Below are 27442 nucleotides of genomic sequence, written 5' to 3' on the forward strand. Positions count from 1 at the left end.
AGATACCTGCGCCAGGCTGAACAGTTTACATTTCGTATCACACTGATAGACTGGATCTGGATCGGGACCTCAAACTAAAACAAATTGGCTTGTTCTTGTCACCTCCCCAACTCATCCACCATTTTCTCAATACTCGTCCACAATTTTTTAGGTACCATGGTATTTTTAAAGATATTTTAAAGATTTTTTAGATATCGTTGTTGGCCCTATGTCTCAATGGTGAAGAATCACATAGAAATCCAGTATCCGGATCTGCCCAATAAGTTTCGTCCGAATCCGTCCATAAATCTTTGAGATATCCTGCTCACAGACGGACAGACAAACAGGGATGAAAATACAACCTCTGTCCACCTTTGTGGCGGAGGTTAAAAAAAATAAAAAAGAACCATAAAGTATTTTTTTTAATACAAAATGAATTTGGTTGCTTTTGGCCAGGTTATGTCATAAATAAAGTGTAAACGTCGTTCCAATCACTTACACAGCAATTTTAACTATTTAAATATAACATTTTGTCACAAGTATGGTTTGCATATCAGCCAGTTACCATTTGTTTCTATGGGTTTTCCATAAACTAAGCCATAAATGTATCCAATTAAACATTAAAACCTGACTTAGTCCCCTTTTTAAAGACCACGTGTTTACGAATGCTGAACCTCTGTTGGATGCTTATAACGATTTTTTTCCAATCTTTGATATGTAATGATAATCAGGTTTTACTATTGGTTACCAAACCAAACAACCAAACATTCACCTAGCAAGACAAAAACATAGTTCATAGAACACCTTACCCCATGCAGTCCAGAGAAAGAAGCCCATGGGCGGGGCCTGCGAGTGGCAAATTTGATTGGTCGAGATGATGTAAAATGCCGTAATATTTTGGCCAAGCACGGTACTGGTAAAAAATGTTTTTTGAAAGTGTCAATAAGGCGATTTGTGTACTACAGTGTGCAAGTATATAATTCAATTGAAAGAAAATATAAATTTTAAATGTATAATTTTTTCCGCAGGTTTACCGCCATTGATGCAGCGTCTTTTACACCACCTTATTTAACATGACACAAATTAGTTATTGGTCCCTTTTGTTTGTGTCCTTTAAGGCATCCTTAAAAACAGTAAGTTTCCTGCTTGGAATGACTTTCAATTTAGTTTGACTGCCAGGCAGACTCTCTGTATCACTCCTCTCTGCGTATTTGTGTTTGGGATGAATTCAGAGCCAAAGTACTGCAAAACTCCGGCTTCGTGTTCCGATTCGTGTCGCAAATATAACATTCAATTGAAATCAAGTTGTTCCTCGATCATAAACTGACGTTCTTGGACAGACAGACAAAATGAACCTCTTGCTTATAACCTCACTTCAAATTGTAATCTTTCAACAATGGCAAGATTAAGACAAGAAGAAGAAGAAGCAGAAGAAGAAGAGGAAGAGGAAGAGGAAGAACACAACTCCTCCTGCTGCTGACGAAGCGGTTTCCTAAGCTATTGGTCAAAGTAAGCTGGTATTCATTTGGTTGACCTCGGAAGGATGACAGGCTGATTCAACCCTCGTGGTGTTAATTAATCAGAGTGACAGGCCTCAAAACTCAGTATCCTGAGATCTCAAGCCAGCCACCTTAACCGTTAAGCCAACACCAGGCTTAACAAGATTATCAGATGCATGATAATTGTGTTGTTTCACTTATATCGCAATAACGCACTTGTAAATTAATCTCATTTTGTTCTTTTATTTGCCGGAACACTTCCCCCCCCCCCCCCCCCACCCCCACCAAAAAACATTCTTCAATTAATTTAGGAATGTTAGAAGTTACTTTCAACTCCTTACTACCGCTGCAACCACTATTGAAATTATCAATATCTGAGAATAATTATTCCCATGACAACCAGAGAGAGCTCTGTGAAAGATAGTCTGAATAAGATGAACAAGTGGTTTACAATAAAATAAAAAAATCAATGAACACAGCATCCAATCAGAAATTCGCTCATTATGGAAGTCGACATCAAATTAATTAATTAAAGCAAATGGTGCAAGCATGTAGAAACACGTTCTATGTGATGTATGTGATGCAAATTGTTAACATTGAATTTTGTTTTTCTTTCACGTGACGGGACAAAAAAACAAGGAACAACTACAAATCGTGACACCAGTCCCTCATGCTGCTTTTGTTGCCCAACGTGCGAGCATACTGCGAACCCCAATCTCTGTTGAAAACCGCTACAAGTTTTTCTTGCACTGTGAGGCCTAGCCCCTTGGCTGCCTCCTCTGTCTGGTTGACCACCAGGCCGACTCCCGCCGTGGAGACAAAGTAATCTTCTGACCAGTTTGATGTCCCTGGAAGGAATATTTAATTATTATCAGTCATATAGAAAAGCCACACAATCGGACAACTTTCACGAGTTTGGTGTATTATGTGGAACGCACCGATGTATGCTGCTTTGTCCGTCACCATGAACTTATGGTGGTAGATCCTAGTTGCTGAGATTCCTTTCTGAGATTCATCCACGGGAAGCTTGAATAATTTCTACATGAAATAATAAATAAATTAAATCACAGACTTTAAGAAGTGTTCAAACTGATGTCAACACAGCAATTCGTGTACATACACAAAACGAAGATATGACGTCATTTCAGAAATGACTGGAGAAGCCGTACTTACCAAATTATGTATACTGTACTAGCAAATACCACCCATCCCTTCAATGATGGGAATATTAAGAGAGGGGGAAGAGAGAGTGGGAGGGGTGGGAGAGAGAGAGAGAAAGAGAGAAAGAGGGGTGGATAAATAGAGGGGGGAGAGAGAGAGAAACAGAGAAAGAGGGGTGGATAAAGAGAGGGGGAAGAGAGGTGGCAGAGAGAGGGAGGGGTGGGAGAGAGAGAGAGAGAGAGAAAGAGAGTTGGTAAGGAGAGGGGGAAGAGAGGTGGCAGACAGAGGGACGGGTGGGGGAGAGAGAGAAACAGAGAAAGATGGGGTGGATAAATATAGGGGGAAGAGAGAGGGAGGGGTGCGAGAGAGAGAGAGAAAGAGAGAAAGAGGGGTGGATAAATAGAGGGGGAAGAGAGAGTGGGAGGGGTGGGAGAGAAAGAGAGAAAGAGGGGTGGATAAATAGAGGGGGGAGAGAGAGGGAGGGGTGGGAGAGAGAGAGAAAGAGAGAAAGAGGGGTGGATAAAGAGAGGGGGAAGAGAGGTGGCAGAGAGAGGGACGGGTGGGAGAGAGAGAGAAAGAGAGAAAGATGGGGTGGATAAATACAGGGGGAAGAGAGAGGGAGGGGTGGGAGAGAGAGAGACAAAGAGAGAAAGAGAGAAAGAGGGTGGAGAGAAAGAGGGGGTTAGAGAGAGAGAGAGAATGGATGGGGGGGGAGAGAAATATGGGGTGGATAAATAGTGGGGGGAGAGAGAGGGAGGGGTGGGAGAGAGAGAGAAAGAGCGAAAGAGAGAAAGAGGGTGGAGAGAAAGAGGGGGTTAGAGAGAGAGAGAGAAGGGATGGGGGGAGAGAAAGATGGGGTGGATAAATAGAGGGTGGAGAGAGAGGGAGGGGTGGGAGAGAGAGAGAAAGAGCGAAAGAGAGAAAGAGGATGGAGAGAAAGAGGGGGTTAGAGAGAGAGAGAAGGAATGGGGGGGAGAGAAAGATGGGGTGGATAAATAGAGGGTGGAGAGAGAGGGAGGGGTGGGAGAGAGAGAGAAAGAGCGAAAGAGAGAAAGAGGATGGAGAGAAAGAGGGGGTTAGAGAGAGAGAGAAGGAATGGGGGGGAGAGAAAGATGGGGTGGATAAATAGAGGGTGGAGAGAGAGGGAGGGGTGAGAGAGAGAGAGAAAGAGAGAAAGAGAGAAAGAGGGTGGAGAGAAAGAGGGGGTTAGAGAGAGAGAGAGAAGGAATGGGGGGGAGAGAAAGATGGGGTGGATAAATAGAGGGGGGAGAGAGAGGGAGGGGTGGGAGAGAGAGAGAAAGAGAGAAAGAGGGGTGGATAAATAGAGGGGGGAGAGAGAGGGAGGGGTGGGAGAGAGAGAGAAAGAGAAAAAGAGGGGTGGATAAATAGAGGGGGGAGAGAGAGGGAGGGGTGGGAGAGAGAGAGAAAGAGAGAAAGAGGGGTGGATAAATAGAGGGGGAAGAGAGGTGGCAAAGAGAGAGAGAGAGAGAGAGAGAGGGGGGGGGCGGAGGGAGGAGGAGGAGAGAGAGGCGAGAGAGAGGCGAGAGAGAGGCGAGAGAGGCGAGAGAGGCGAGAGAGAGAGAGAGAGAGAGAGAGAGAGAGAGGTTGCGAGAGGTTGCAAGTTGGCATTTGCAGTTTCGCCACGTGTGCACATACACAAACCATCCGGTTTTTTGCATCACAAAGATTTTGGGAGTTCCCATCAAAAAACCACCGTCGTTGGTTTCATTGAAATCCGTTAATCCGTTCTTAAGTTATAGCACGAGAGACAAACAAACAGACAGACAGGGCTCCTTTTCTAATAATAGTACATATACCCACTCCGTATGGGCGCGGCAGGAACGGTCATGGTACTATCCTCTCTGGGGTATATAGATTACAGTAGATCTAGGCTCGGGCCTCAAGAACACCGGGGATGTGTTCAGTTACCAAGCAGTTTGTAGAGCGCTCGCCAAGTCCTCCTCCTTTGCACTCACCTATCCTAGCTGGAAAAAGAGCCTTCATCCTCCATTAGAGTTTATGGAAGTATGGATATTTTATCAATGTCTGATTGAATCTAAAGTACTGTGCACATAAATGTCGACTGTGTTGTACAACCCTTAACTGATTCTGATGAAATAAAAAGTGCAAACTGTGGTACTCGCCCATTTAAGTACAGTACTTTATTGTCCAAAACTTCACAAGTAAATTATTGACTCTTGTCAAAAAGATAGCACCTATCATGTTCAAAACCATAATAATCAAAAGATTACGGTCGATCAATCGCTGCGATATATTCGTTGCCGATGGTTTGCCGTTGCTTTTCAGTGTATTTGAGAAATGCAAACATTTTGGTGCAATCTTCATCATATAAGGGATATTGTCACCATTTAGCTCTTTTCGGTTGATTGCAGAATGAAGGCCTCAGCATGATTGCTCAGACCTTTCTGTTTTACGTCATAATTCTCCAGGTATTCAGCCCATTCCTCCATCTTGGAACTCCTAGATTTTGTTTTCCATATCGAGGTGTCCATTCTGTTGTTATTTGTGTCCCTCAGGTCTCTTTGGTTGACCATCATGTCCTGCCCATTGTCATGTCAGTCTGTTTGGTCTATCTTGGGTCCAGTCTTCATCATTATATAGTTGTATCTCCACTTGCCTTTTAAAGTTATTCATATTTTGTTCTTCATACCAAACAAACTCCTCTTCATATTTTGTTGAGCACTTGCTAGTCTTCTTTCCATTTATTTTGTCTTTGCAATTCCATGTTTCAGCAGCAACTGCCATTGTTGCTCAAGATCTACTGATCCAACAACTCTTGTTTTAAACGGATTTGAAGATCTATACTATAAAAGGAGCCGTGAATGCGTGTATGCATTGTATGCAATGCGTGTATGCAATCGAAAACCTTGATCTTTTCTACCCCCGCTAATTTCACCACAAATCCACTTTTTGAGGTGCCGACTTCTTTCCTGGAAGTCCTTGGTGTCCTTGCGTTTTATACCTATCCTGCCCCCCCCCCCCCCAGGCCCTCTCCCTCCCACACATCTCCCGATGTCCCTGCTCTCAAATGTTATGTTTGTGTGCTTCCTCCCCTTCTCTCCCCATCTTGTCGACCGCTCCCCTTTTTATATACTTTGTTTGCTTGTTTGTTTGATTTGTTTGTTTGATAAATGTTAGCTCTTTCACGAGCCTCGACTCTGTATACAAAAAATAATAATAATAATGCGTCCGATTTCCACTCATTGGTTGAACAGTTCAACTGACTCCACCCACAATTTCTATACTATGGCCGCCATGTTGGTGCTTACTGCTGTGCGAAGTCAAAGACATCTTCGGAGGTGTCATATTCACAATTGCCATGCCCTTCCTATAAGCTTTCCCTAGAGTGTAAAATGACCAAAGCAACAGCTAAAAGGATTTTGAGCCGATAGGCATCATGGGCCTTGTGGAGATAGGGCTCAGCGATCGAGGCAGTGGTCTGTTGTCTATACACCGCCCAAATAACTACGTGCCATTCCCTCAAGCAGGACTTTAACCATGGAGGTTACACGAGTCCTTGCTATTATTTCCGACTATTTTCTCATAAATGACTCGACCAGGGACATGCAATTATATAATCATCATCATGATAGGGCTTCATGCCATTATAAAGGTATAGAGGAGGAGAAGGGGAGGACAGATTTAAGGTTGGAGGGGGGAGACAAAAATGGGACAGAGATGGGGGTTAGGGGGTAAGGTTGACGCTTTGGGTGGTTGAGGAGTTGTGGTGGGGTGGGGAGGAGGTTTGAAGGCTTGAAATGGGGAGGAGCTTTGATGCCTTTGTGTTGGGAGGGGGGGTTGATGACTTGGGGTTTTGAGGGGGGTGGGGCTTGCAATAACAACAGAATAAATCAGAGAGAAGCAACAAAGAGCGAATGAGATAAACAAGAGTGAAAAGAGGGACATTTCACCACTTGGATGTTGCAGCCTGTGGAATTATCGGCTAGAGCGAGCAGCGACTGCAGGAAGACGAAGAGATTGTCATGGGTTTTTCTCCAGCAGCCAACGAGTAGTTTCACATGCACCCGGTGCTCATAGGCCGCACGGCGAAGAGCATCGTCGATCAGCGGCCAGAACCTGATGGCCAGCATCGAGGAATCAGTGCATGGCAGACAACAGTGATACTGTAAGTGTAGAACATTTGGTGACTCGTCAATGCAGCACCAATTAGTAAAATAGTATTCAACGATAAAGTAGTAGCAACAACAATAATTAAATTTAAATTAAATAGTATTCAACGATACAATTAAATAGTATTCAACAATTAAATAGTATTCAACAATAATTAAATAGTATTCAACGATACAATTAAATAGTATTCAACAATTAAATAGTATTCAACAATAATTAAATAGTATTCAACAATTAAATAGTATTCAACAATTAAATAGTATTCAACAATAATTAAATAGTATTCAACGATACAATTAAATAGTATTCAACAATAATTAAATAGTATTCAACGATAAAGTAGGAGCAACAACAATAATTAAATTAATTCTGAAATTTACCGCTGTTGATGCAGTGTCTATTACGCCACGTTATTGAACACGCTACATTAATTATTCGTGCCTATTGGTTGTGTCCTTTATAATGTCCTTAAAAACAGTACGTTTCCTGTTTGGAATGATTTCCAATTTTGTTTAAACTGCAAAATAAAAATAACTTTAAAAGAAAGAGTAACAAAGAAAATCTCACTCCTCTCTTTGCATGATCGGGTCGAATGTAGAGAATGTACTGATACACGGCAGACTTGTCTTCCGATTCATGATCAAAATATAACATTTGATTTAAATAAGTTGTTCCTCGATCATAAATTGACGTTTACAGACAGACGGGCGGACGGACCTGACCCGAATCGCTTAACCCCACTTTTCGCTTCGTGTGTACAGCGTAATCATAATAATAATAGTAATCTTCCACACTATAAAGTAGGGCTGGCATGATGGCCTAGAGGTTAAGGGGGAGTTTTAAAGAGGTCGGTGTTGCAATGTCCCATGGGGGAGGATATAACAAAGGTTCGAACTGTCACTGAAAGTCACAAAGATGTGAAGACCAGTTGTATAAACTATAAAGGATCTCTCAGTAGCAGGGAGATTAAACAATGCCGAATGGAGGAAAGTTATCAATGGAATGTCAAATATGAAAACTACATAATAGCGACAAGACAAAGCCAAAGAATAGGCCAAGTTTCAAAGTGATGAAAAATTGGCATGGCATTCCATTTACTGAATCTTTTACCTTAACGTAAATTTTAATGGATGTATCTCTTGCCTCAAACTCTTCCTACTTCATCCTTTGTCCTGGGCAACTTACAGTAACATTTGGTTGTAACTAGGGCATGCCCGTACTATATATATATCTAAAAGTATATCCCCCCCCCTCTATTTACATGCAATGGTTTGGTCCAAAGCTAACGGCTTGCGAGTACGGTGACAATCCCCCCCCTCTATTTACATGAAATGGTTTGGTCCAAAGCTAACGGCTAGCGGAGTTTGGTAAAGAAATCGCCATAGCGTGCACAAATGCGCAGGAAAGCGAAAGAATCGCAAATTAGTTTTAATTAGTTTTAAAACATAGTTTAACGGCAACATAGCGGCAACATAGTTTGCCAACGTGAAATAAATGAATACGCTCTCAAATGTGCCAAAAAAAAAAAAAAACGCTACCCGTACGCTCTACCCCGCCCGTACGCCCGTAAACAAAAAAAACAACGCTCTTCGCTTCCGCCCTTCGCTCTGACTGAATTGGGAGAAATAATGCGCATAAGAAATCGAGAAATTATTATTTTCTCCGGAAGAAATCGAATTACGTACCGTAATGGCGCACGCGCTGGGCTTGGCTCGCTACTCGCTCTCACATCGGCCACGCCTACGCAATAACGCGTTCTGTGATTGGATGCCGGAAGTGCAGTCCTCACTGTCCGGAAGTTCGCAAATCGCAGTTACGATGAATCGCAAATTAGTTTTAATTAGTTTTATAATTAGTTTTAAAACATAGTTTAACGGCAACATAGTTTGCCGACGGGAAATAAATGAATACGCTCTCAAATGTGCCATCCGAGGCAGAGTGTGTTCGCCACGTTCGGCACACGTGATAGCTCGCTGCTCTCTGATTGGTTGAATCGTTTTTTGGACATAGCTCGGTAACTACTTCTGCGATTAATTTAAAACCTTGAAAAGGCACATCCTCGGGTCCCCAGCAATATACCTGGCAAGTTTCAAGTATATCGGACCGGTAGTTGTCGAGAAACAGCGGTCACAGACATACAAACAAACAAACAAACGTACAAACAAACATACACACAGAGATTACTGGAATTATAGATAGATGATAATAAAATAATTTCTAAATGAAATTATTATTATTATGAGTCTGCTTGGACAGGAAGAGGAAATGAGTTAGACTTACCTGTGACCTGTTTAGTTTGGGTTTGATTCTCCACCCGACTAGAAACGGTCACACTGATGTTTCATGGGTAGAGGGCATTTCATTCAGAGCTTTATTAATAATAATAATAATAATTCATTTATTTTGTATAGCGCTTTTCCAGAAGCCCAAAGGCGCTTTGATAATAAATTAGAAATTCCCACCTTGATTACCCCAGGAACGGTAAAAGCAAACCAACCTGTAATCCTTGCCCACTGAACTTGCCTTCGGGAGGATGTGGAATGGAAGGGTGGGGAGGAGTGGGTAGGAGGGACTGTATATATAAGTGCAAGTTGCTTTGTTGTGTCTGATCAGGGTAAACGTCGCAATCACAGCATGTACAATGTTGAACAATACTTCGTTTAAGAGATCTTGGGTCCAGACAGTGCATGAGCAGGTTGACAAATGTTGTTCTTCATGCAAACTCGAGTTATATTCACTTTTTTGTTGCGCACGTGGTGTATATGCTCAGATTCGTTGGTTTACACATATACCGGAAGTTAAACAAGACTGATAGTCTAACAACGGCGTAGCCAGGCTTGTTTGATACTTTCGTTGAAGAGGATAGTATGACCTGGGTGGTGATACCAGTTAGCAGTTAGTAAATAATGTAAATATTCTTTTTTTTTTCAATAAATTCCACATTCCTGTGCCACCTTCACTCGAACGTCAGACATTGACAGCAGGTTCGTGAAGGACTTGGACAAAAAACGTACCCTGTCTGAATGTTGCTACATCCAGTCAATGGCGAAACTGCAAATGGGTAATCCGCAAATGTCACAGATGGAAACCCTTACGTCATTTCCTCATTCTGCTTTTTACTTAATATCTCTATATTTTAATTCCAAACAGCATCATTCATCATTCCAATCACAAACTAATACTATAATATTAATATATCAAAATATAATGTTAAATCACGATTCTATTGAGATATCATCAAACCAGTGAACTGTCGTCATCTGTTCACTTCTGGATTCAGGAGCAAGGTCTGTGTCGATCAGATTTCAAAATTATAATTGTATTGAGGAATTTCTGAAACCTCCTTCCTACCTTACGACACCCGCTGAGACCCAAAACGTTCCACAGAAGGTTATTATATTTCCTTACAGTAAAATATGCAACTGTAATGGTTATGAAACGCAGTCCCCTTGTCATGTGACCAGATCCTCAGCTCTGATTGGTGGACATTTGTGAGGGATCTTGAGGAACTCCAGCCTGGACAGGAAGAGGAAATGAGTTAGAGTCCCGCATTGACTTTCATTTAAAGCCCCACGTTGACTATGACAGGAGAGGAAGTCCACGAACCATGCTGGGAGATTTCCATTGATACCATAAGGGAGAGTTTGTTGAGCAGGGTGGGGTCCCAGACCATAATCAAAGGCACGAGATACAGTGCATTCAGAAAGTATTCAGACCCCTTCACTTTTTTCACATTTTGTTATGTTGCAGCCTTATGCTGAAATCGTTTAAATTCATTTTTTCCCTCATCAATCTACACTCAATACCCCATAATGACAAAGGGAAAACAGGATTTTAGAAAGTTTTGCAAATGTATTAAAAAGAAAAAACTGAATATCACATTTACATAAGTATTCATACCCTTTGCTATGACACTTGAAATTTAGCTCAGGTGATTCCCATTTCTCTTGATCATCTTTGAGATGTTTCAACACCTTGATTGTAGTCCACCTGTGGTAAATTCAATTGATTGGACATGATTTGGAAAGGCACACACCTGTCGATATAAGGTATCACAGCTGACGATGCATATCAGAGCAAAAACCAAGCCATGAGGTCAAAGGAACAGCCTGCAGAGCTCAGAGACAGGATTGTGTCGAGGCACAGATATGGGGAAGCCCAAAAACAAAAAAAAATTCTGCTGCATGGAAGGTTCCCAAGAGCACAGAGGCCTCCATAATTCTTAAATGGAAGAAGTTTGGAACAACCAGGACTCTTCCTAGAGCTGGCCGCCCGGCCAAACTGAGCAATCGGGGGAGAAGGGCCTTGGTAAGAGAGGTGACCAAGAACCCGATGGTCACTGACTGAGCTCCGGAGATCATGTGTGGAGATGGGGGAAACTTCCAGAAGGACAACCATCACTGCAACACTCCATCGATCTGGGCTTTATGGCAGAGTGGCCAGACGGAAGCCTCTCCTCAGTGAAAGACATATGAAAGCCCACAGAATCTTGTTTCTCACAGTCTGAGAGTCCTTCAGGTGCTTTTTTGCAAACTCCAAGCGGGCTTTCATGGTTTGGCTTGGTTTTTGCTCTGATATGCATTGTCAGCTGTGAGACCTTGTATAGATAGATAGGTGTGTGCCTTTCCAAATCATGTCCGATCAATTGAATTTACCACAGGTGGACTCCAATCAAGGTGTGCAGAAAGTGCAGATTGATGAGGGAAAAAATGAATTTCAACGATTTCAGCATAAGGCTGCAACATAACAAAATGTGAAAAAAGGGAAGGGGTCTGAATACTTTCTGAATGCACTGTATGTGAAGGGAGACGGCACTGATTTCCTGTTTGGCGTTGAGTACCTCCACACATTGTTGAGACGGCAGAAGCAGCATGTCCAGAGTAGAGTGACCTGGTCTGAATCCAATTTGATGGTCAGATATCAATCCATTGGAGAAGAGGAAGGATTTAATGTCAGAAGCGATGATGGATTCCATGACCTTGCTGATAATTGGGAGCAGGCTGATTGGTCTGTAGTTGCAAGGATCTGTTTTTGCACCTTTTTTGTGTAAAGTGGTAATTTTGGATGATTTCCAAGCAGATGGTAGATGACCTTGAGCAAAAGAGAGGGTGAAGAGAACAGAGAGAGGGTGAGATAGAGCGGCAGAGCAGGATTTTAGGACCCGTTGGATGATGTCGTCTGGTCCAGTTGTAGAATCACAGTCGAGGTTTGACAGAAAATTCTCCACCTTGTCAGGAGAGAAGGACACCGAGTCCAGAAGCAGCGAGGTATGACTGGGTAAGGTGGGTACAGAGAGCGATGGGTTTGGGACACAAGATTTTGAAGCAAAATAAAACATCAAAAAGAAGACCCCTTAAGGACACAAAAGACCCAGAAGACTGAAAATAACCTGAGGACCCCAAAATACCCCAAAGACCCTGAAGACCCCAAAGACCCAAAAGGCTACTCACACCTGATTTTGTCGAAGGAGATTGCATGGCTGTGTGCTTGATTATATATATATGTACACCTTTCAGCAATGGATGGATTCAGCCGAATCCACCAATTAGAAGGGGGGTCCGCATACTTTTGGCCATGTAGTGTATGTATGTGTATATATATATATATATATATATATATATATATATATATATATATATATACACACACACACAGGGAGAGGAGTGAGAGAATACTATGCTATTTAGCAATTAAACTATTGAAATATTCTGGTGAAGGGAAGTCTGGTAAAGTGGTATTCATCAAGTTAAAAAGATTGGATTTTATCAACTGAAAGTCGATAAGAGTATGTGAACAGACGTGGAAAGCAAGATGGGGATGTTTCGAGCATTAGCCCTTTGTCAAATAGAAATAGCATGAGAGATGACAAATTTCTTCCATTCTCTTCATTCTCTGATTACAACTTCATCACTTCCGCTTCCGGTCCGGTATGAAGAGGACGCAGGCGTCACATGCTCGCCACTTCTTCGACCGGGCCACTGTCAGTTGCTTGCTTTTTTGGTGGTCGTGCGGATTTTTTTGGCCATTGAGTCTGCCCTCTGCATAGCCCCGGCTCTGCTCCCTGCTTCGCCTGCCCGGCTCCTTCGCCTGCTCGCTGTTTCCTCGGGCGCGCTCTCGTGGGTTGTGACCATCGCAGCGGTTTGGTGGCGGTTTCCCACCGTGATCTAGATTTGTAGCGGCGGCGGTCGATTGCCGCTGCATTTGCCGCTTTGCCGTGATCAACCTTGGCCTCGTGATCATCTCTTTGCTCCTGCCTGCCCTCTGCTTGGTCCCGGCTCTGCTCCTGGCTTCACCTACCTGGCTCCTTCGTTTCCTCGGGCCCGCTCCCGTGGGTTGGGACCATTGTTTCACCTCCTCAACCTTGGCCCCGCCTCGTCTCTCCGCTCCTGCCTGACATGCCTCTGCGGTACTCCGCCGCAAGGCTCCTTCTGCTCAATACCCGCTCCACCCCATCATGCATCTCTGCCATCAAATCAAATGGACTCCTCCGACGACCCAGGTACATTCACCATGGCTCCGGTCGTAAGTTTGTATATTTGCAATCAGGTCACTCCATCCCCGTCCTCTGGTCGGCTCAGCGCACTCTCACTCTTCGTCCCAGCGCACCTGGTCACAGCAACGCACACGATCGCACCTCCTGCCTACGAACCCTGGCTAAATCACCTGAATTCATCCCTGCTGTTCAAAACAACATCAAGCTCACCCTGTTCAACACCCGGTCCCTCAACAACAAAAGCCTCATGCTGAACGAATACATCCTGGATAACAAACTGGACTTTCTCTGTCTCACCGAAACCTGGCAACAACCTCTGGACTACTACACACTCAACCTCACCACACCCAATGGATATTCCTACGTCAATAAACCACGCTCGGGGGGCCGAGGTGGTGGAATTGCCGTTATCCACCGTCAAGACATCAGGACCAGCCTCATCCCCATCGCCTCATCCTCATCATTTGAACACCTGGCTTTTAAACTCTCTGGTCGCACGCAGTCAGTCATGGCTGTCGTCTACCGCCCTCCCAAACCACACCCATCATTCCTGTCTGACTTCTCCTACTTTCTGACCCAGCTCTGTTCCCTCTCCCCCTCAATCCTCCTCCTTGGTGATTTCAATATCCACATGGACTCCACTGACTCCACAATAACCACTGACTTAACTGATTTACTCACCTGCTTTAACCTCACTCAACATGTCGACTTTCCTACCCATAACCGTGGGCACATTTTGGACCTTGTCTGCTCCACTGGATTAAATTTGCACCATCTCTCTGGCTCCGACCTCACCCTCTCTGACCACTTAGCTATCACTATGACCATCAACATCCCCACCCCAACACCAAGACATTATCGCACTATCACCTTCCATAAGCTAAACGCTCTTTCACCTACCTCATTCTCATCCACCCTCTCTGAAAAAATGTCCACTTCTCCCTTCGTTGACCTCCACACCCCTTCCGACCTCACTGACTACTACAACCACACTCTCTCCTCCTGCCTTGACCAGCTTGCGCCTGTAAAAACCAAAACAGTTTCTTTCACCCATTCTGCTCCCTGGTTTACCCCTGAACTCCGCCTGATGAAAACTCGTGCTCGCCAACTTGAAAGACTCCGCAATAAAACAGGTCTCACAGTTCACTCCCAAGCCTACAAGGACCACCTACAACACTACAAAGATGCCCTCTCCCGCGCCCGCTCCGCCTACTACTCTCAAATTATCCACTCTGGCTCCGGAAACCCAAAATCACTCTTCTCAACAATAAACAAACTCCTCCGCCCCCTGAACACCACCACCCAGTCATTCACAGTAGACAACTGCATCTCCTTCCTCTCTTTCTTCCAACACAAAATTGACAACATCTACAACAGCTTGACCACCGCCGCACCCGCTCCCCCTCCAACCACCTGCCCCCCCTTGTCCTGCCATCCCCTGTCTCGGTTCTCCCCAATCTCCCCTACTGACCTCTCTGAACTCCTCATGGGAATGAAAACTGCCACCTGCACTCTTGACCCCATCCCCTCCAGCTTTGTCAAGGCCTCCCTCCCTGCTCTCTCTCCGCTTATCATTGCAACAATAAACTCCTCCCTGTCTACAGGCATCGTCCCAGCTTCCCTCAAAATTGCTGCTGTTACCCCCATTCTAAAAAAACCTGGTCTAAACCCTGACACCCTAAACAACTTCAGACCCATCTCCAACCTACCCTTTCTGTCAAACGTTTTGGAACGCGCTGTAGCCACTCAACTCAAACATCACCTCTCTGCCAATAACCTGTATGAAACATTCCAATCCGGATTCCGCTCCAACCACAGTACTGAAACTGCTCTCCTCAAAATCACCAACGACCTTCTCCTCTCCTCTGACGCTGGCAACCTCAACATTCTCGTCCTCCTCGACCTCAGCGCCGCCTTTGACACCATCGATCACACCATCCTCCTCACCCGACTTGAATCCACCTTTAACGTTACCGGCACTGCCCTCTCTTGGATTAAATCATACCTCTCTGACAGACGCCAGTTCATCTCCATCAATAACTGCAAATCCCCCACTGCTCCCCTCCCCCAAGGTGTCCCCCAAGGTTCAGTTCTTGGCCCCCTCCTCTTCATCCTTTACCTGTCCCCCCTCGGTCACTTAATCCGCCGTCATGGTCTCCAATTCCACTGCTTCGCCGATGACATCCAGCTTTTCATCTCCACCAAGTCCGTCTCCACCGACACCCACTCTATCCTGACAAACTGCATCACTGAAATAAAATCCTGGCTTCAAATCAACTTCCTCAAACTTAACTGTGATAAATCTGAAATAATCATCATTGGCCCAAAAACGCTCACAAAATCCACCCCATAACTTTGCCCTCAACATCGACGGTATCCCAGTATCCACCTCCCCTCACATCCGGAATCTTGGCGTCATCTTTGACCAAACCCTCTCCTTCGACAAATACACTAAACAGATCACAAAGTCAGCCTTCTTTCACCTGAAAAACATTGCCCGTCTCCGCTCATCCCTCTCCTCCACGGCTGCAGAAACCCTCATCCACGCCTTCATCACCTCCCGTCTGGACTACTGCAACAGTGCAACAGCCTCCTCTATGGTTCACCCTCAATAATCACCAATAAACTCCAATACATTCAGAACTCCACTGCCCGTCTACTCACCCATTCCCGGACCCGTGACCACATCACCCCCGTCCTTTACAAGCTTCACTGGCTCCCCATCCCCCAGAGAATCCAGTACAAAATCCTCCTCTTGACATACAAAGCCCTCCATAACCTGGCCCCATCCTAACTGGCTGACCTCCTCTCCAGACACACTCCCAACCGCAACCTCCGCTCTGCTGGTACCAACCTCCTGACCCCCTCCATCCGGACCAAATTCAGATCCTGGGGGGACAGGGCCTTCTCCATCGCTGCTCCCACCCTCTGGAACTCACTACCTCACACCATCAGAGACTCCTCCTCACGCACCACATTCAAAACATCACTAAAGACACACCTGTTCAACACTGCATTCAACATTCAACCCACAGCATTTAACCCCTGACTATCTCTTCTCCTTCTCCCTCCTTTTGCTTTAAATATTTCCCGATTGATTCTTGTCTTTTTGCAATTGTGGTTTTCATGTATTGTTATGCATTATGTTTTCCACTCTGTCAAAGCGCCTTTGGGCTACTTGAAAAGCGCTATACAAAATAAATGAATTATTATTATTATTATTATTACAACTTGCAATTTCAGTTGCTAATGCTATCGTAATTTGTTGTTTTCAGCGTTAACGATCGATTTCCACTATGAATGGTCTCTGACTTAGAGATCAATGATTGCTTGGCACCCACAAATTTTGTATATTTGCTCACATAGACACATACACACTGACCCACACACACGGACACACACACACACACACACACACACACACACACAACACACACACGGGTGCATACACACGGGCGCATACACACGGGTGCCTACACACGAGTGCATACACACGGACGCATACACACGGACGCATACACACGGACGCAAACACACGGGCACATACACACGGGCGCCTACACACGGGCGCATACACACGGGCGCAGACACACACACACACACACACACACACACACACATGGGCACACACACACACGAACATACACACAGGCACACACATACATACGGACACACACACACACAAACACATTGGCACACACACAGGGATTTATACACACACACACACACACACTCACACACACACACGGACACACACACACACACACACACACACACAAGGATTTATACACACACACACACACACACACGCACGTGGACACAGACACAGACACACACACACACACACACACACGGATTTATACACACACACACACACACACACACGCACACAGACACAGACACACTTGCACATGGACACACACACGGACACACACACACACACGGACACACACACACACTTGGACATGAACACACACACGGACACACACACACACACACACACACATGGGCACACACGCGGATTTATACACACACACACACACACACACACACACACACACACACACACACACACACACACACAATCTGCACCTACCGACGATGGTGACGAAACTCTGATGATGGTAAATACTTCATGAGGGCAATGTTGACGAAGCTCTGGGCATTTCCAATGATTGATAGGATGGAGCTCAAGTCTGGTGTTCGACCATGTCCATTCAGTTGTGTAGGGGAGCTCTGTGTACACAGCAACAACAAAACATACCTCTAGCGTGTAGAAATCCTGAAAAACATCGCCATAAACAATGTTAGCATAAAGAAACATTGCGAGAAATTAAAATTACCCCTCCAATTAAACTTTTAAAGCCGTAAATTCAGTGTTGAGATATCCACATTCAGTCGAGTTATGTCGCGCATTCTTCCTGTCCTTCCAAAGAGTCCACCCATGTAATCCTCCGAGCATCTTCAATAGTTACTTTCTCAAAGTTAACATCTTGGGTTTCTGTTTCTCATCAAACTTCCCCCGAGAGGCAAACTGTAGATTCTCTACTGGGCCAATCCGATTCTTTGCCTCTGTGGAATCCAAAACTTTCAACATTATTGGATTCTCTCTCGTGATGGTGGTTTCGAGGTATGCATAGTCGTCTCTGAACCGACTGGCCTGGGTTCGAATCCCGACGCAGCCATAAACTCTCATCCCGGTGTCTCGCATACAGTGTGCCATCCCTCTGCCTGCCAGGATTAGTCGGTGAACAGTAAAGATCCCACGGTCTCCTTTGGGAAGAGTAGGCGAGCTATAGCCCGCACCCTGACCAAGTTCCTCCTCCAGCTCCAGGGGGCACTGCATCAGCGGCACAGCCATATCCTCCCAAAAATGATTGCGAGATGATGCAACCAGCAGCCAAAGGCGAAATTGAACTTTACATTTATTCCAGACTTTTTCCCACCACATGTGATAACTGTCAGCATGGAGGCAGACTGAACAGTTGAACATGCATTTGCATGTCCACTCCATGACATGGATGGTTCAAACTGCCTACTGAGTCAAGCCATCATCACTGGGTTAGTTTGACCGAGAATGTAAGTAAAAGTTTAAGGATTAACATCAATGGACCTGTATAGCGTGGTAATAAAAATAAAATAAAAAGGGCAAAAAAAAAATAAAAAAATAGTGTATCCGGATTCAGATTTTCACCAAAATCAAATCAATTCTTCGATATCATTCACACAACCTGTCCACCAAGTTTCGTCCAAATCCGTCCATACCTTTTTGAGATACCCACAGACAAACAAACAAGAAAGACGTCATGCAGAGCACAATACTTGCAAATTCCCCCCTCCCCCCCCTCTTAACCCCGCCCCGCCATAACAAAAGTTGCCATGGAAACATCATCTGGTCCATTTCATTAAGGTTAAAATTGATGATCTTAATCAAGGCTCAGGTCAATCGGATGAAAATTGATGATTGTAGAAGTTTGACCTTGAGTTAACCTTTGACCTTTTAACTTCAAAAATAGTACTTTACCAATTAAATAATGCACTATGCAATTTCTGTTTAATGTCCAAGTGAATTGGATGAAAATTTACGATTTTTCAGATGAAAATTGATGATTGTAGAAGTTTGACCTTGAGTTGACCTTTTTGACATCAAAAATAGTTGGTTTCCCAATTCAGTTACCCAATATGCAAATCCAGTTCAACTTTCAAGTCAATCGGATGAAAAAAGATGATTTTAGAAACTTGACCTCAAAATGACCGTTGACCTTTGACTTCAAAATCAATGGACTTCTCAGTTGTGTCTACCTCTACAGCTGGGTAAACTTTCATGATCCGGTTAGAATTGTGACTTGTAGGCGATTGGCAAACAGACAGACATACAATTAAACAAACAGAATAACAAGAAAGATGTGCAGAGTGCGGAATCCACCCTTCCTCCCCAAAAAAGTTGCCATTGATACATGAAATTGTCCATCTCATTAAGATTAAAATTTATGATTTTAATCAAGGCTCAGGTCAATCGGATGAAAATTGATTATTTTTCAGAAGAAAATTTATGATTTTAGAAGTTTGGCCTTGAGTTGGCCTTTGCTCTTTGACCTCAAAAATAGTCGTTTCCCAATTAATTGATGCAGTATGCAAATGCTGTTTAATTCTAAAGTCAATCGGATGAAAAAGGATGATTTTTCAGATTTAAATTGAAGATTTTAGAAGTTTGAACTTGAGTTAACCTTTGACCTCTTGACCTCAAAATGGTGTGTTTCCCTATTTTGTGACCCAATTTGCAAATCCTGTTCAACATTCAAGTCAATCAAATGAAAAAATTAGTCTGGTGTTCGACCTCAAGTATATATGCTAAGTTTTTAGAAATTCGACCTCAAGATGATCTTTGACCTTTGACATTAAAATCAATAGGCTTCTCAGTTGTGACCACCTTTAAACTTGGTAAAGTACAACTAATGGGGCCACCAACTCATGGTTGTTGTACCCTCCCCCCCCCCCCCCCCAACGCAAGTCGGTGGCCAAATCTTCCCCATTCTTCCCTGCCGCCCCCAGATTCTTCAGGGCAGCGTGGTCACCGTCAGTATGCCGATCGGTCCCCATGGACCAGCCCTTCCTCTCTTCTCCTTCTCTCTCTCTCTCTCTCTCCCTCTCCCCCCCCCCCCCCCCCCCTCTCTGTAACTCTGTCGTGGTCTTGACATCGTGAAGGTGGGGGTACACCATCCTGGATTTGAGGGACCTCTGGGTCACTCCTGGGAGATCATTCGGCTGTCTCCCTACCCTCAAATGTCTTCAAAATAACTGGCCGGGGTTATATAACAACATCAACAACAACACCAATAGCAACTTGTAAAGTTTCATGACGATTGGTTTAGAACTGTGACCTGTGGGCGATTGACAGACAAACAAACAGACAGAAAATCACTCATAGAGCGACACTTGGCAAAATAGAACAAAGTAGAATAGCACTCAGTAGGGCATCCTTTTTACCTCACAAATAATTGGTGGTTGAATTCAGTTAGCTGTTCTGAAAATAGCATTCAAATTTCAAGTCAATTGGATTAAAATTGAGGATTTTAGAAATTGAAAAAAAAGTGGTTGACCTTTGGCCTATGTTGACCTTTTGGCCTACGCTGATCTCAAAAATAGTAAGTGATTGAATTTAGTTGGCTGATATGTAAATCCTATTCAAATTTCAAGTCAATCGGATGAAAATTGAGGATTTTAGAAATATAAAAAAGTGGTTGACCTTTGGCCTATGTTGACCTTTTGACCTCAAAAATATATAGGAATTTGTCGGACCACGAAATCTACCAGTTGGTGAAGTTTCATGAAGATCGGTTAAAAACTGTAACCTGTAGGCAAGTATAAGTGAGCGGACAGACAAACACACAAACCGGAGTGATCAACATACTTGCAAAGTAACAAACAGACAAACATACAGACGGGTGAAAACATAACCACCTTCGGTGGTGGAGGTAATAAATATCTGGCACCTATGACCTATACTATTTATCATTCCCTTGTGCAAGTACGCATTATAGAACTCCTGCAAGAGCTTTCAAATAGGTTTACAAATAAGCTTTGTAAAAATCTACTGGGAAAAGTGGACTTACGGCGATGTACAGTTCCGTGGGAATCCCGTTCATTTTCAGGTGAAGAGGATGGGATTTGTTGATGTTGGTGTTGAATTGTGAAGGCCACGGACGTGGAATAGAGCTATTTTCCTTTCCGATCTCCCAGTAGGAATCAAACACCTTCTGAAGGTCCCTGGCGAGGCAGCTGCAGTTGTATATTATGATGCCAAGCTCCTTGACCTTTGAACCACAAAGATAACAAGCAAGAGCAATTGAGGGCTTTAGTTTGTATGAAACATCTTTTGAGAATGCTAAATCAAAGTGATAATTAATATTCTTAATTGCTGGTAAAATATGACATCATGCATTATAATAAACCAGTAAAAAGCACGTCAAATAGGATGGGTTGGACCAGTTTATTCGATGGTAAAGTCTGAAGCCTCGGCCTAGTGTCAGGTTTGCTTGTATTTTATTAGACATCCTATGGAATGTAAATAAGCCTAGTGTTGGCTTAGCGGTTAGGGTGCCGGCGTGGGATTCTGGGTTCGAATCCCGGGCGATCACTGAATTAACACCAGGGGAGTTGACTGAGCCCGTCATCCTTCCGAGGTCGGCAAATTGAGTACCATTTCACTGGTAATTCCCTGTGTGTCGCAAAAGGCGACTAACAGGGTTGGCGGCAGGAAGGGCATCCGGCCATAAAACATTGCTTCAAAAAGGGGACCACGGTGCCCAAAATGGCCAACCCCTGCTCTGCGAGGAAAAATGGCCTCTAAAGGTGGTCTCTATGGAATGTAAATGAACACTCGATTTACCCTGCGTGTTGCATATCACGTGCAGCAAATTTCACCTCCCTGCGCCTTGTATTTATTGTTATTTTTTTAAAAAAACGTTTCTGTACACCGCCTTTGAGGCTCGGTTTGCAAGCCACCATCGACAATTTCAATAGAAGAGACATAATTACTCTTTTATGGAAAATGGTTTTCGAGTTTGTTTTATCCTCAAAAATAGACCGCAGTGAACACACATTCATGGTAAAAGATTGGCCTTTAAAGCTTACCCTTATAAAGGGGGTCAGACATCTGTACAAACACAAACTGACATTGTGTATTATATGGTCGATGCCACATAAAGGAAACATAATATTGATCTGGTCTTATTTCAAGGGAATATCAAATACAAAAACAAGACAGCCTTGAGATGAGATCAGACGCAGATTCATAGTGGAAGTACAGTGATGAGAATTGTGCTAAAATTTGTGTAAAGGAGAGGACGTATGCATTGCAATGGAATTCTCAAGGAAATTCCAACCATGCCTTATGCTTAGACTAAGCCATTTATAAAGTTGATGAATTATTATCATGGGGTTCAGCCCAAGAAAATGAATCCCCATTTGCACTGCAGACAAGGACAGTGAAGTAGGGAGAACACAATTTGAACAAAGTAAATATCTGCTGTTAAGACATAAAATCCCAAATTGCAGATGTCTTCCTCAGTTTGGACACAATATTTATGAAACAGCTGTTAAGACATTTCCCTCACTTTGAAGCAATGCTTCGAATTTCTGTTTCATAATGGAACCAAAAATGAAAAAGAGGTTGAAGGGGAGGGGAGGAAGGGGGGCAAACATTTAATAACCTGAAAAACTAGAACGACACTCTTCAACATCGCGAAGTCGAACAATATGCCTCAGCCCACATTATTACACATACTGTCGTGTGACTGTTCTCAGTTAAGACCGAGAGTAAGCCACGGATGGAAATGAGCGTTAATGAAGGCGTTCTGTTCAATTTATGGCGGATGATACGTGAGTAGGAAGAATACCGACTCACCTGTACGGGCCCCGCACAGTCGTCTTCACCCTGCAAATCAACTCGACACGAGATGGATGTAAAATATACAAAAATAAGATGTATTAAGCAGAATCCTGGTTTCAGACCAGGTCACTCTACTCTGGACATGCTGCTTCTGCTGTCTCAACAATGGATGGAGGTCCTCAATGCCAAACAGGAAATCAGAGCCATCTCCCTTGACATATCACGTGCCTTCGATACGGTCTGGCACCCAGCTCTGCTCACCAAACTCTCCTCCTATGGTATCCATGGAAATCTCCATGCATGGCTTGCGGACTTCCTCTCTGGTCGTAGTCAACGTGTGGCCCTGAATGGATTTCTCTCATCTCCCCCTTCCCGTTCAGGCTGGAGTTCCCCAAGGCAGTGTGCTGGGCCCTGTGCTTTTTCTGGTCTTTATCAATGATCTCTCCGACTCTCTGGAAAATCCTCTGTACCTCTTTGCTGATGACTCCACTCTCTGCCGCTCCATTCCTCTTCCCTCAGATCGGCAGTCTGCAGCCTCCTCACTCTCTGAAGACCTGGACAAAATCACAGACTGGTCAAACATGTGGAACATGTCTTTCAATCCTGACAAATCTCACACTCTTACTATGTCTCTCCGAAAAGATCGACTGGACAACCCTCCCATCTACTTTCTCAACAATCCTCTCCAAGAAGTTCTGTCGCTCAAGCTTTTGCGTCTCACCATCTGCCATGATCTTTCTTGGGAAAACCACATTTCCAAGCTGGCCTCCAAAGCCAGTCGCCGACTGGGCATCCTCCGTCGTGCGAAGTCCTTCCTAGGCACACCTGAGCTCCTCACCACATACAAGGCTTTCATCCGCAGCTCAATGGAATACTGTTCTCCCCTATGGGCTGGTGCTCCTGCCTCACACCTGGCTCGGCTTCACGCTGTTGAATCCAAAGCTTTCAGAATCATTGGAATCTCCCGCGATGAAGCTATCTCTGAGGGCCTTTCACTCACTCACCGCAGGCAGGTAGGTGGTCTTTCTGTCTTCTACCGACTCCTCTCCGGCCTTGCTCCCCCAGCTCTCTCTGTGCTCTGTCCCCAAAATATTCCTACAGGTCGCACAAGATCTGCCAGCCACCCTCTGATGGTTAAACTGCCGAAATCTCGGCTCTCTGCTCACCTTCACTCTTTCATTCCTCTTTTCTCCCGCCTCTGGAACAAACTCCCACACTCACTTCAATCACACTCCTCCCTCCAGGTCTTCAAAACAGCTGTTCACCACCATCTCTTATCTTCCCCCATCCAAAACCTTGATCTTTTCTACCCCCACTAATTCACCCCAGATCCACCTTGTTTGAAATTCCAACTTCTTTCCTGGAAGTCTTGGCAGTGTCCATATGTTTTATACCTCTCCCACCCCCCCCCCCCCTTCCCATGCCTCCGCCCCAAAGCCCTCTCCCTCCCACAGTTCTCTCGATGTCTCCATGTCTCTCGGTCCCTGCTCTCAAATGTTGTGTTTGTGTCCTTCCCCCTCTCTCCCCATCTTGTCTACCGCTCCCGATGTTATTTGTTTTGTGTGTCTGTTTGTCTTTCTGTGTGATTAATGTTCGCTCTTTCACGAGCCTCGATCTTGTATACAAAAAAAAAAAAAAAAAAAAAAAATCCTGGGACAAGGAAATGCGACAATAAAACGAAAGACCCCCTAATGAGCGCTCCTACACCAGACGCATACAACAAAGGAGGATATAATAAAATAATGTGGTCATCGTGCGTGTGTGGTGCGGGCTTATCTCCGTCTGGCTGAGGTGCATCAGGGATCGTCAGGCTCGAGCACGTCGTCCGAACACGGCTCCGGTTGGCGGGAAGAAGGCCTCGATGCGCCCTTGTTTGCGCGCTTCTAGGCCAGCGTATGCTGCACAGCAGCAAGCCTCGCCCCTGCTTCTCCACGATGCAGTCGCAGGCCGTGCTGGTACGCCAGTCGCTCGCACGGAGAACCCAACTCTTCGTGTTCGCTCAACCGTCTCTCCACCAAAGTCCGAAGGCAAGACAATTTAGCGGAACGTAAGGGAAGTCCAGGGCAGGCAGGAGGTCCAAGGGCAAGAGAGCAGTCCAAACCGAGAGAGGAAGAAGAGAGCAAAAACGTCGGTCTCTCTTCACTTTTATTGATCCCCCTTGGCCAATCAGCTGGCTCCTTCTTGTCTCTGGGCTTCAGCTGCGTGCCGATTGGCCCTCCCTACCAGTGGTGTGATCTCCCCAGGCAATATGACCCAGATCTCCCCAGGCAAAGTTGAGTTGTGATCTCCAAAGTTGTGATCTCCCCAGGCAATATGACCCAGATCTCCCCAGGCAAAGTTGAACTGGATCTCCCCAGGCAATATTTATTACCATGCTATTTAATCCAATTGACTTGAAAGCTGGCTCCTTCTTGTCTCTGGGCTTCAGCTGCGTGCCGATTGGCCCTCCCTACCAGTGGATTCTGTATTTATGAAAAAGGCCATGTATAAGCTTCTCGGTGCATTTTGGGGTAAAAGTTGGAAAGTTAAAGTAAAAGAGCTGCATGTTGTGAGAAACCCCCCGGTGAAACCACCTTTGTTCTCACCCAAATGAGTGCCCCGCCCACCACTGACGTAACCTCCTTGGAGCCTCACGCGATTGGGAGGCGAGTCGGGACGTGATTGGTGGAGGGTCAGAGAGCGCGGCCGCCATCTCATGATACGGACGCAGTTCGGAGGTTCGAGGCCTCGAGGCGAGGGAACTTTCGTTACGCCTGACGACAGCGAGTTGTGCTGATCGTTTATAGTTATGGATTGCTACGAGTGAGTGATTCCGGAAGAGAACGAGTGATTCCCGGAGATCGTAGATTGGAACTGTGAGTCCTATATTGCCTGCTTCGTGTTGGAGCTCCTGGCCGACCGTTCCTGGCGGCCTTGTGTGGTATTCCATCCTGGTATCCTTCGAGTCCCGGAGCTCGTCGATTGGAGCCGCGAGTGATCTTACCTGCGTCCAGTTGGAGCGTCTGTGGCCGACAGTTCCTGCCGGCTTGTGCAGCATATTACCTTTTGTTACCTTTCATGGTTTTTGTGATCGAGCCAATAAATAATCGTGCTTTACCCCTAGAAGGCCGATTAAAACACAATTGTGTTTATTGCGTCTCTTTTGGTTCACTACGTGGATTACTTGAAGCCCGGACATTTACGTCCGTATTCCGTGCTGGGATACATTCCACAGACGGGATCGCGACAAATGGGTTGCTCGTCCTAGGATCATTCAAGTAAGAGCCATTCGATTGAGACGTGAATTCTGCAGTGGACGACATCTTCTGGCATCTGTTCATCGCCTTCTCACCAGCGGACGCCGTCTGGGAGGAACTTTCTCGCCGTAGGACGCTGTCTTGGGCAGAGAAGTGAATAGCCTCGGATCCCTCCAAACAACCGACAAAGAATAAGCGAATAGCCTCGGATCCCTCCAAACAACCGAAAAAAAAAAAAAAACGTGAGTATTTGTACGTGGTATTTTTCTCATTGGCAATTTGATGTGCGGGTGATATTGCGTAGTTGTGTCGTATTTCCCCAACAGAGCGTTGTGTTTGAGCGTTGTGTTTGAGGTTGTGTTTTGTGCCTGGTCGTATGATAACTCGTAGCCAAGCTATGTCGACCAGGGAAGTGAGAGTTCAACCTGATCATGTTGACAGTCACGTGGGTGGCGAGGTGAGCGACGCAAGCAGCCTTGACCCGGTCACTCAACCCGAGATGTTAGGAAGCGATCCCATCATGACCAAATGCATGCGTTCGCCCTTCTGGACCGGGCTGACTCCGGTTCAACAACTTGACATGTATAACAGGGAGAATGACAGAGCAGAGACAGCAGCAGAGAGAGAGCATGCGGCAGCAGAGAGAGAGCGTGCGGCAGCAGCAGAGAGAGAGCATGCGGCAGCAGAAGCTGAACGCGTCAGAGAGCATGAGTTGCGAATGTTGACTGAACGACTGCGGGCAGAGGGGTCTGCTGCAAGAGTCCCGGAAACTGTTCATGTTCGTTTGCCGGACTGGACGGGAGACACGAAGCCAGAAGCGTATCTGGAGATGGCGGAGAAGTTGTTGGCTGCCGGTGGCATTGATGAGAGCTTGTGGGTCGGCCATCTTGTGAGCCATCTATCTGAGAAGGCGAGGGAGGTATATGCGAGGATGGCAACCGAGGACGCAAACAAATACAGGGCATTGAAGGCCGAGATTTTGAATGCCTATGCGGTGTCCGCATGTATTTATAGGAGAAATTTTTTCAGCTGGACTCGTGAGTCCAGTCAAACCTATGAGGAACATTCGCGGGCCTTGTTGGAACAGCTGCAGAGATGGTTCAAGGGGAGCAAGGTGGAGTTACCTCAAGCGGTTGCGGAACTCCTGGTGCGTTACCGTATCGATCAACAGCTTCCGCCTGACTTAGCATTGTTTCTTGTCGACAAAGACACTGTTTCCTTGGCAGACTGCGTCAACCTTATTGATAAACATGTTTTGGCGTGCAAAATGCTGCAAGTCACGCAGTCGCTTCGTAAGACGGAGGAGTCTGCGATCAAGACCGCCCCCCGTCTGCCCGGCGGCTGGATCGAGGGGAAGGGTTCTCCGATGACCTCCACTGGGGGCGCTCGCGAGCCGCAGACCAGGGCAGGGCCCTGGTGCGATTTCTGCAAACGCGTGGGGCACGGTGAAAACCGCTGTTTCTCTAATCCCGCCAGTCCGGCCTACCGAGGCAACCCTCCTGTTAAGTCGGAGGGAGATCAGTGGAACTCA

The 27442-nt window shown here is 45.3% G+C and overlaps 1 protein-coding gene across 1 annotated transcript in view; it reads right to left on the reverse strand.

Annotated features, from left to right (window-relative positions):
• Nucleotides 1–1698: 1698 nt before the first annotated feature.
• The window catches only part of LOC137426697 (5'-3' exonuclease PLD3), a 43998-nt gene continuing 18254 nt past the window's right edge, over nucleotides 1699–27442 (reverse strand). The window contains exons 6-10 of the mRNA XM_068115488.2: nucleotides 20898–21098; nucleotides 17381–17520; nucleotides 6572–6737; nucleotides 2417–2516; nucleotides 1699–2326 (exon numbers count right to left, since the gene is read on the reverse strand). Of these exons, the coding sequence (XP_067971589.1) occupies nucleotides 2124–2326; nucleotides 2417–2516; nucleotides 6572–6737; nucleotides 17381–17520; nucleotides 20898–21098 (810 nt within the window). The 3' untranslated portion in view covers nucleotides 1699–2123. The remainder of the gene's footprint in view (nucleotides 2327–2416; nucleotides 2517–6571; nucleotides 6738–17380; nucleotides 17521–20897; nucleotides 21099–27442) is intronic.

The sequence above is a fragment of the Myxine glutinosa genome, chromosome 5 (assembly GCF_964187855.1).
Source record: "Myxine glutinosa chromosome 5, kmMyxGlut1.1, whole genome shotgun sequence".
NCBI lineage: Eukaryota > Metazoa > Chordata > Myxini > Myxiniformes > Myxinidae > Myxine > Myxine glutinosa.